At 43.3% G+C, this 10000-nt stretch overlaps 2 protein-coding genes across 3 annotated transcripts in view; both read right to left on the minus strand.

Moving 5' to 3' along the window:
* LOC133123866 (mitogen-activated protein kinase 9-like) overlaps positions 1-10000 on the minus strand; it is a 31590-nt gene that overhangs the window by 14208 nt on the left and 7382 nt on the right. Inside the window, 5 exon segments of the mRNA XM_061234517.1 lie at positions 25-190; positions 1122-1260; positions 1755-1813; positions 2291-2420; positions 6185-6327. Coding sequence (XP_061090501.1) covers positions 25-190; positions 1122-1260; positions 1755-1813; positions 2291-2420; positions 6185-6300 — 610 coding nt within the window. The 5' untranslated portion in view covers positions 6301-6327.
* The window catches only part of LOC133123865 (glutamine--fructose-6-phosphate aminotransferase [isomerizing] 2-like), a 50111-nt gene that overhangs the window by 1896 nt on the left and 38215 nt on the right, over positions 1-10000 (minus strand). The gene's annotated exons all lie outside the window — the stretch shown is intronic.

The following is a 10000-nucleotide window of genomic DNA, read 5'->3' on the forward strand; positions in this document are numbered from 1 at the left end:
CTCTGACAGGAAGTGATGTCATACCGTTCTCCTTGTACTTCATGCCCAGGATGACCTCGGGGGCCCTGTAGTACCGCGTCACCACGTACGGCGTCATCATGAAGTTGGTGCAGGCCGTCCTGGCCAATCCGAAGTCCAGGATCTTCAGCGTGCAGTCAGACCTCACCACGATGTTACTGGGCTTCAGGTCCTGTGGGCAATACACACACACACACACACACACACACACACACACACACACATACACACACACACACACACACACACACATACACAGACACACACACACACACACACACACACACACACACACACACACACACACACACACACACACATACACACACACACACACACACACACACACACATACACACAAACACACACACATACACACACACACACACACACATACACACACACACACACACATACACACACACACACACACATACACACACACACACACACAGACACACACACACACACATACACACACACACATGCACACATCACACATACACATACACACACACACAAACACACGTACACACACACACACACAGACACATACAAACACACACACACACATACACACACAGACACACACACACACACACACACACACACACACACACACACACACATCACACACACACGCGCGCACGCACACACACACGCGCACGCACACAAACACACACACACACACACATACATATATACACATACACATGTACACACACACACGCATATACATTACCTAAAATGTATTTAGCTGACGCTTTCATCCAAAGCGACTAACAGTTGATTAGACTAAGCAGGGGACAATCCCCCCGGAGCAATTGCTCAAGCACCATGTACAGTATCCACTGGGGGCCTGGCTCTGCACCCCAACACTCACCCAGTGTATGATCCCAGAGTGCAGGCATCACACACTCACACACACACACACACACTCACACACACACACACACTCACACACACACACACACACACACACACACACACACACACACACACAGACACACACACACACACACACACACAGACACACACACACACACACACACACACACACACACACACACACACACACACACACACACGGCCCCAGGACTCACCCTGTGTATGATCCCAGCGGAGTGCAGGTGGCGGATGCCACACAGGATCTGGTACAGCAGGTAGGACATCCTCTCGTGGTCCAGATCCATGTGGATCACCTGACACAGGCTGGCGTCCATCAGCTCCATCACCAGGTACCTGGGCGGACGGACGGAAGGTTCCGGAGAGGTTCTCACAAGGGGCCCGCAAACTCGGAGAGGAACCCCAAACTGTACCCCCTCAAACTCCCATTCATCATACACGGAAAAAAATCTAGGTGTGACAAATCGATGTAGAACTTTTAGGTTTATCCACTGAAATATGTTTTCAGTGATACGGTACCCCCTCAAACTTACAGGGTTCATACTATACCCAGAATCCCTCATTTCACCCCACACCTCCCCCCCTGAACAACAGCGGAGGGGGAAGCTTTGTTTCATTGGCTGAGCCGGCATAACATGGGACACCCCGCACAGCAGAGACTTCTACATACAACACACCAGCCCCAAACCACTGCAGAACTGCACTGGAGCTATCCCAGAAAGCACCGCACTGGAGCTATCCCAGAAACCACGGCAGCACTGAACAAACACAAGTGCCCAGAAGGCACTTAAACCACCGCTATTTATAAACCCGCAAAACAAATTACTCACAAATCCTGGAATTCCTCCAGCGACTTCTGTGGTGTGAAGACATTGATAAGCCTAATAATCTGAACAGGGAGAGAGATAGAGAGAAAGAGAGAGAGAGGGAGAAAGGGAGAGAGAGACGGAGAGGGAAAGAACAAATAAGTGTATATTAATAACAGGAAAGAATTTGTAAAGAACAAAATAGAAAATAATAGGTCAATACAAACAATACACAAAGGTGTTCAGAAAGATTATTGCAGACATGGTCGACACTGAAAAAAAAACACCTATATTTTGAAGGGATTGTACTCTTTCACGACGGGCCCTTGAGCAAGGCCCTTAAGCCCACAGTTGCTCCAGGGGGGATTGGCCCCTGCTTAGTCTAATCAACTGTAAGTTGCTTTGGATAAAAGCATCAGCTGACTCACAGTAATGTAACGTTTTGCTCAATTGAAAAATGTTGGGGTCATTGGGAGTTTTAAGTCCGTCCAGTGAAGAGGTTTTCCAGCGCACAGGAAGTAGGGTCTGTCAGAGCGGGGGGGGGCGGGGGGGGGACCCACATTTTTATGGTTGACACACTTGAGCAGAACCAGCTCGCGGTACGCCCGCTTGGCGTGCGTCTGGTTCTGGAATGGCCTGCTCAGCTTCTTCACCGCCACGGGGATCCCCAAAACCACATCCAGCGCCGAGCTGAGAGGAGGAGAGAGAGAGACAGAGAGAGAGAGAGAGGGAGGGAGAGGGAGGGAGAGAGAGAGAGAGAGGAGAGAGAGAGAGAGGGAGAGGGAGAGGGAGGGGGAAGAGAGAGAAGGAGGGGGAGAGAGAGGGATAGAGGGAGAGAGAGAGAGAAGAGAGAGGGAGAGAGGGAGAGAGAGGGAGGGAGAGAGAGAGGGAGGAGAGAAAGAGAGAGAGAAGAGAGAAAGAGAGAGGGAGAGAGAGAGGGGGGAGAGAGAGAAGGAGGGGGAGAGAGAGATAGAGGGAGAGAGAGGGAGGGGGAGAGAGAGAAGGAGAGAGAGAGGGAGGGAGAGGGAGAGAGGGAGGAAGAGAGGAGAGAAAGAGAGAGAGAGAGGGTTAGAGGAAGAGAGAGTCTAAAGGGACTTCCACTCCATCAGCAGACGTGGCCCACGTGAGTCAGCGTAGCTCCCGCAGCCCGTGGCTAATCGCTAGCGCAGTGTGAGTAACCTCACCGTCAGCACTTCAGCTGGTGTGCCGGGAGTCTGCAGGAGGGGGTGAGGGTAGCCGCTGGCAGCAGTACTACTTGGCAAAAGCAGTAGGTGGTGGTTGAATGAATTAGTAAAAGCACCACTATAAACTTGTAGTTGTAGTAGTAGTCATAACTCCTCAATTAAATCGGGGACACTTTACTTCAACAATATGCCATAAAGCCTACATACGCATTATTTAGGGAATTATGTTAGCGCCTTCATCATGTCCAAAACTATTTATTGAAAATAGATTCAAGATAACAGCTATAAAATGGCTGCAGCATAGATCGTGAATGTTATGACGTCCACCATAAGGTGCAATACACTGCCACGACTGCTTATAACGAGTGTCATACAAGGCTTATAACTGTGTAATAACTGCCTGTCTTTTCTGTAGGGGAATGAGTGCTACTGATTGGCCAGTCTGTCTCCACACCTGACTCGCCCAGGTAAAGGGAAGGTAAAGAGGACCGTGATTTGCCGATTCCTTCCTTAAAGGCTTAAGTACTAGAAGTAATATAAGAGGTGAAAGGGTTATAGCAGCAGCAGTATCAGTATCATTAGTCATCAGCAAAAACAAAGCCATTCTGGGAATGCCAACAAGAAGAAGCAACATAATTGGGTAAACATCAACATGCCCTTTGAGTGTTTATGCATTGTCCTTTAGGTGACACATACAGTCAGTCCTGCCGGTCCCACCAAGGCCAAGTGCAACAAGGACCACAATATTTTTTCGAACAGCATCACGACATGTCTCAGGCAGTAAGAGCAGGCGTCTGGCAGTCGGAGGGTTGCCGGTTCGATCCCCCGCCCGGGCTGTGTCGAAGTGTCCCTGAGCAAGATGCCTAACCCCCAAATGCTCCTGACGAGCTGGTCGGGGCCTTGCATGGCAGCCAATCGCCGTCGGTGTGTGAGTGTGTGTATGAATGGGTTAATGGAGAAGCATCAATTGTACAGCGCTTTGGATAAAGGCGCTATATAAATGCCTGCCATTTACTGTAATTTCACTGTGTATACGGTTGTTGCCGAAGGACCGCCGACACGATGCGTACTGTAAAATATGATAGATATGATGAATGTGATGAATATGATGAATATGATGAATATGATGAATGTGATAAATATGATAAATATGATGAATGTGATAAATATGATGAATGTGATAAATATGAGGAATATGATAAATATGATGAATGTGATGAATGTGATGAGTATGATAAATATGATGAATGTGATGAATGTGATAAATATGATAAATATGATGAATGTGATAAATATGATAAATATGATGAATATGATGAATGTGATAAATATGAGGAATATGATAAATATGATGAATGTGATGAATGTGATAAATATGATAAATATGATGAATGTGATAAATATGATGAATGTGATAAATATGATGAATATGATAAATATGATAAATATGATGAATATGATAAATATGATGAATGTGATGAATGTGATGAATGTGATGAATGTGATGAATGTGATAAATATGATAAATATGATGAATATGATGAATGTGATGAATGTGATAAATATGATGAATGTGATGAATATGATGAATGTGATAAATATGATAAATATGATAAATATGATAAATATGATGAATGTGATAAATATGATGAATATGATGAATGTGATGAATGTGATAAATATGATAAATATGATAAATATGATGAATGTGATAAATATGATGAATGTGATAAATATGATGAATATGATGAATATGATAAATATGATGAATATGATGAATATGATGAATATGATGAATGTGATGAATGTGATGAATGTGATAAATATGATGAATATGATGAATGTGATGAATGTGATAAATATGATAAATATGATAAATATGATGAATGTGATAAATATGATGAATGTGATAAATATGATGAATATGATGAATATGATAAATATGATGAATATGATGAATATGATGAATATGATGAATGTGATGAATGTGATAAATATGATGAATATGATGAATATGATGAATATGATGAATGTGATAAATATGATGAATGTGATAAATATGATGAATGTGATGAATGTGATGAATATGATAAATATGATAAATATGATAAATATGATGAGTATGATAAATGTGATAAATGTGATAAATATGATGAATGTGATAAATATGATGAATATGATAAATATGATAAATATGATGAATGTGATAAATATGATGAATGTGATAAATATGATGAATGTGATGAATATGATAAATATGATAAATATGATAAATATGATAAATATGATAAATATGATGAATGTGATAAATATAATAAATATGATAAATATGATGAATGTGATAAATATGATAAATATGATAAATATGATGAATGTGATAAATATGATGAATATGATGAATGTGATGAATGTGATAAATATGATAAATATGATAAATATGATGAATGTGATAAATATGATGAATGTGATAAATATGATGAATATGATGAATATGATAAATATGATGAATATGATGAATATGATGAATATGATGAATGTGATAAATATAATAAATATGATAAATATGATGAATGTGATAAATATGATAAATATGATAAATATGATGAATGTGATAAATATGATGAATGTGATAAATATGATGAATGTGATAAATATGATGAATATGATGAATATGATGAATGTGATAAATATGATGAATGTGATAAATATGATGAATGTGATGAATGTGATGAATATGATAAATATGATAAATATGATAAATATGATGAGTATGATAAATGTGATAAATGTGATAAATATGATGAATGTGATAAATATGATGAATATGATAAATATGATAAATATGATGAATGTGATAAATATGATAAATATGATGAATGTGATAAATATGATGAATGTGATAAATATGATGAATGTGATGAATATGATAAATATGATAAATATGATAAATATGATAAATATGATGAATGTGATAAATATAATAAATATGATAAATATGATGAATATGATAAATATGATGAATATGATGAATGTGATGAATGTGATGAATATGATGAATGTGATAAATGTGATAAATATGATAAATATGATAAATATGATGAATGTGATAAATATGATAAATATGATGAGTATGATAAATGTGATAAATATGATGAATATGATGAGTATGATAAATATGATGAGTATGATAAATGTGATAAATATGATAAATATGATGAGTATGATGAGTATGATGAGTATATCGGGGATGGGGTGGGGTGGGGTGCTCACCAGACGATGCCCTGTGCTCCAGACCCAATGGGGCGCAGCTGCTGGTAGCGCCTCAGCACGGTGAAGGTGGAGTCGCCCACCTGCACGCTGCAGAACTGCCCCTCCCCCTCGGTCATGCTGCCCAATCAGAGCGCCGGTCACACCTGCGGGCACAGCCAATCAGAGGAGGGGAGGGGAGGGGGGAGGGGGGAGGTCAACGAGAAGCAATCAAGGCTGCGTTGGAAACCACAGACGTAACGCGTTACCCTCGCTACATTTCAATGACAGCCGGCTTGAAATCTAGTATAAGTCTCGTTCGGACGATTTTCGCATTTACAATCGATACCAATTGGGGGGCTATTGGGGGTTAGGTGGGAAGTGATATATCTAAACTATATGAACATATACATTATAATCATTACATTACATTCGTGGCATTTGGCAGACGCTCTTATCCAGAGCGACATACAGTTGATTAGACGAAGCAGGAGACAATCCTCCCCTGGAGCAATGCAGGGTTAAGGGTCCAACAGCTGAGCGGATCTTATTGTGGCTACACCGGGGATCGAACCACCGACCTTGCCTGTGCCAGTCATGTACCTTAAGCACCTTCACGCCGCCCTGTATAACACACATAAACGAAGGAAGAGGAAGCTTCAGGGTTCATGGGCTGCCAGTAAAGTTTCAGAGGCAGGATGTAATCCTGTCCCAGCCCTCTAACACTGTGGTGACTCACTGCCTGATAAACGGCTAACAGGCCCCTGGAGGTCTCCTGTGAGGGGGTTACAGCACCGTCATTATACACACACACACACACACACACACGTATACACACACAGACACACACACATATACACACACACACACACACATACACGTATACACACACACACATATACACACACACACACACGTATACACACACACACACACACATACACACACACACACACACATACACACACACACTCACACGTATACACACACACACACACACACACACACACACACACACACACATACACACACACACACACACACTCACACGTATACACACACACACACACACACACACACACATACACACACACACACTAAGAGCTAAGAGCGTTCCCCGGTTTACACCACGCAGGACGAGCCCCAGGCGAGTGGTACACACAGAGTGCGGAGCGGCTAAAAGAGCGGGAGGGAGAGGAGGGTGAGTGATGAAGAGGAGTACGATCAAAAACGTACGGAGAGAGTATGTCAGGAGAATGCAAAAAAACTGGATCAAACCGGCCGAAAATGACATCACATCACATCGCACCAGTGAGCCCATTTTAGCAGGCCGATATTGTCTGTAAACTGTGGGTCCACATACACGTGTACGTTCAGTGGGGTGTGTGTTTATGTTCTTTTCTGTGCTTTGGCAACATAAGCTGTGTTTAGAAGTTAGACATGTAGGAGATACAGACAGAGGTATGTACAGTATATAGATAGAGAGGCAGAGAGAGATGTAGAGAGAGAGGGGGAGACAGAAATAGAGAGAGAGAGAGACAGTGAGAAGAGGTAGAGGGAGATGTAGAATGTAGAGAGGGGATAGAGATGTAGAGAGAGGGGAGAGGGAGAGAGATGTAGAGAGAGGGGGAGAGGGAGATAGAGATGTAGAGAGAGGGGGAGAGGGAGATAGAGAGAGAGGGGAGAGCGGGGGAGAGAGGGATAGAAAGAGAGAGAGAGGGAGAGAGAGGGGGAGAGAGGAATAGAGAGGGGAGAAAGAGATAGAGATGTAGAGAGCGGGGGAGAAAGGGATAGAAAGAGAGAGAGAGGGGAGAGGGGGAGAGAGAGGGAGAGAGAGGGGGAGAGAAGGATAGAGAGGGGAGAGAGAGATAGAGATGTAGAGAGAGGAGGAGAGGGTGGCTGGCTGGCGACTGCATGATGATGTCATCCCACCCCGGGAGAGCTGCTCCCAGCCCGTCTGAGTCCTGTACCCCCCCGTTTCTTTCATACTGCTGTATGACATCACCTCTCTCCTCCACGGTATCGCTCTCTCTCTCTCCTTCACTCTCTCTCTCTCCTTCACTCACCTCTCTCTCTGAAATCTCTCTCTCTCTGGCTGAGCAGTGCTGTTTTTCTCATGTGGGAGAGATTAGATTGGAGATCTTTCAGACTACTGTGCAGGGCAGCCTGCGGCCACTGTGTCATGATCAGTTAATCACTCGTCCTTTTTCAAACTAACGACTTTAGTTTATTCCCCTCTTTTAGAAGAAACACTGCGCAGGGAATGGGCAAGTTTTAAAGACACGTGTGGGAAGGTTGCCTGTCACTTCGCAGAGGAAAAGAGCAGATCATTAAGGTCGTAGTTTAGCACTCTCCTTGTGGGACTACATTACCCATGAGCACCACTCTTCTACAGGAGTCAACATCTACCTTATGCAAGGGGGCAGTGGAACTACATTACCCATATACTGCAGTAATCAAAGCCGATCTAACAAATCAGGGCATTTAATCCCCAAAATAGCCAATTAGACTTGTTCATCCCCAAACTAGCTAATCAGGCCAATATATCCTAGCCAACTAGCTAAACACAGCACTGAAACCCAAAACTAACCAATGAGGTCACCTAATCTTGAGACTACCCAACCGGAACTCTTAATCCTCAAATGTACCAACCAGGCCATGTAATCCTAAAACTAACCAATCAGAGCACTCCGTCTACAAACATAAACCCATTACACCTTTGACGGCATCCGAATAAGGCAAGAAATAGTTGGACTGGGGAACTCCTGACATTAGCAGGGACTAACAGGAGCCTGTACTCGTCGGGAAGACCGGTCCTCTGCATGACGAGAACGCCGTTCGGCACTGTGGACCTGGTTCACACAATACCATTTTACCCTCGATTAGCACTTTTCATCGCCCTCCGTCAGCCTTTGTGGAGCTCAGCTCAGGCGTGCTCAGACTGAACCCGGGCTCCAGCGGGACACGCTCTCCACACACAGGAGCCTCTCTGACGGCCATCTTCTCAGGGGGCAAAACTTTCACCGACCAAAACCAAAACCCAGACATTTAAAACATGTTCCTTTTCAAATTTTGACGTGTATAGAAAATATTTTCTCATTAGCTAACGCTTTTATCCAAAGGCAAGGGGTTTACAGTTGATTAGGCTAAGCAAGGGACAATCCCCCCCCTGAGCAATGTGGGGTTAAGGGCCCCAACAGCTGTGCAGCCCCGGTCATGGCTACACCGGGGCTGTAACCACCAACTCTCCGGGTCCCTGTCATGCCACAAGGGTGCAGGTGGTATTATAACAATGTTTAAATTAATGAGAGATTAATTTAATGTTATATTCTTGGGTGATTCTAGTTGCTCTCTCTCTCTTGAGAACAAGGTGCGTGGACTCTTTAGCCAATGAAAGACTTTGAAATGTTTCTCTCATTCTGAAACGCACCAAACGCCAGCAGACACTGCGGCCCTCCAGGACTGGAGTTTGACACCCCTGTACTATCACAAGCGTTAACCAGAGGTAATGGAGTTAACAGGCTAAATAACATGGTTAGTTTGCTACAAGACTAAACCTACCTCGATTTTAGGTCTCTCTCTCTCTCTCTCTCTCTCTCTCTCTCTCTCTCTCTCTCGTCCAAGTCTAATCAACTGGAAGTCACTTTGGATAAAAGCTTCAGCCAAATGTAATGATTCCAATTTTGTTACCCGTGTACACGTCCAATATCGCTACACTGACCTTTGACCTTTGACCTTTCTACGACAGCACAGTCTCTGACATCACTGCCAAGTCCCGGGGGGGGTGATGTCACGCTACACCATTAACTTTAAATTTAAACTTTATTGCCCCGAGGGAAA

The sequence above is a fragment of the Conger conger genome, chromosome 3, assembly GCF_963514075.1.
Source record: "Conger conger chromosome 3, fConCon1.1, whole genome shotgun sequence".
Taxonomy (NCBI): Eukaryota; Metazoa; Chordata; class Actinopteri; order Anguilliformes; family Congridae; genus Conger; species Conger conger.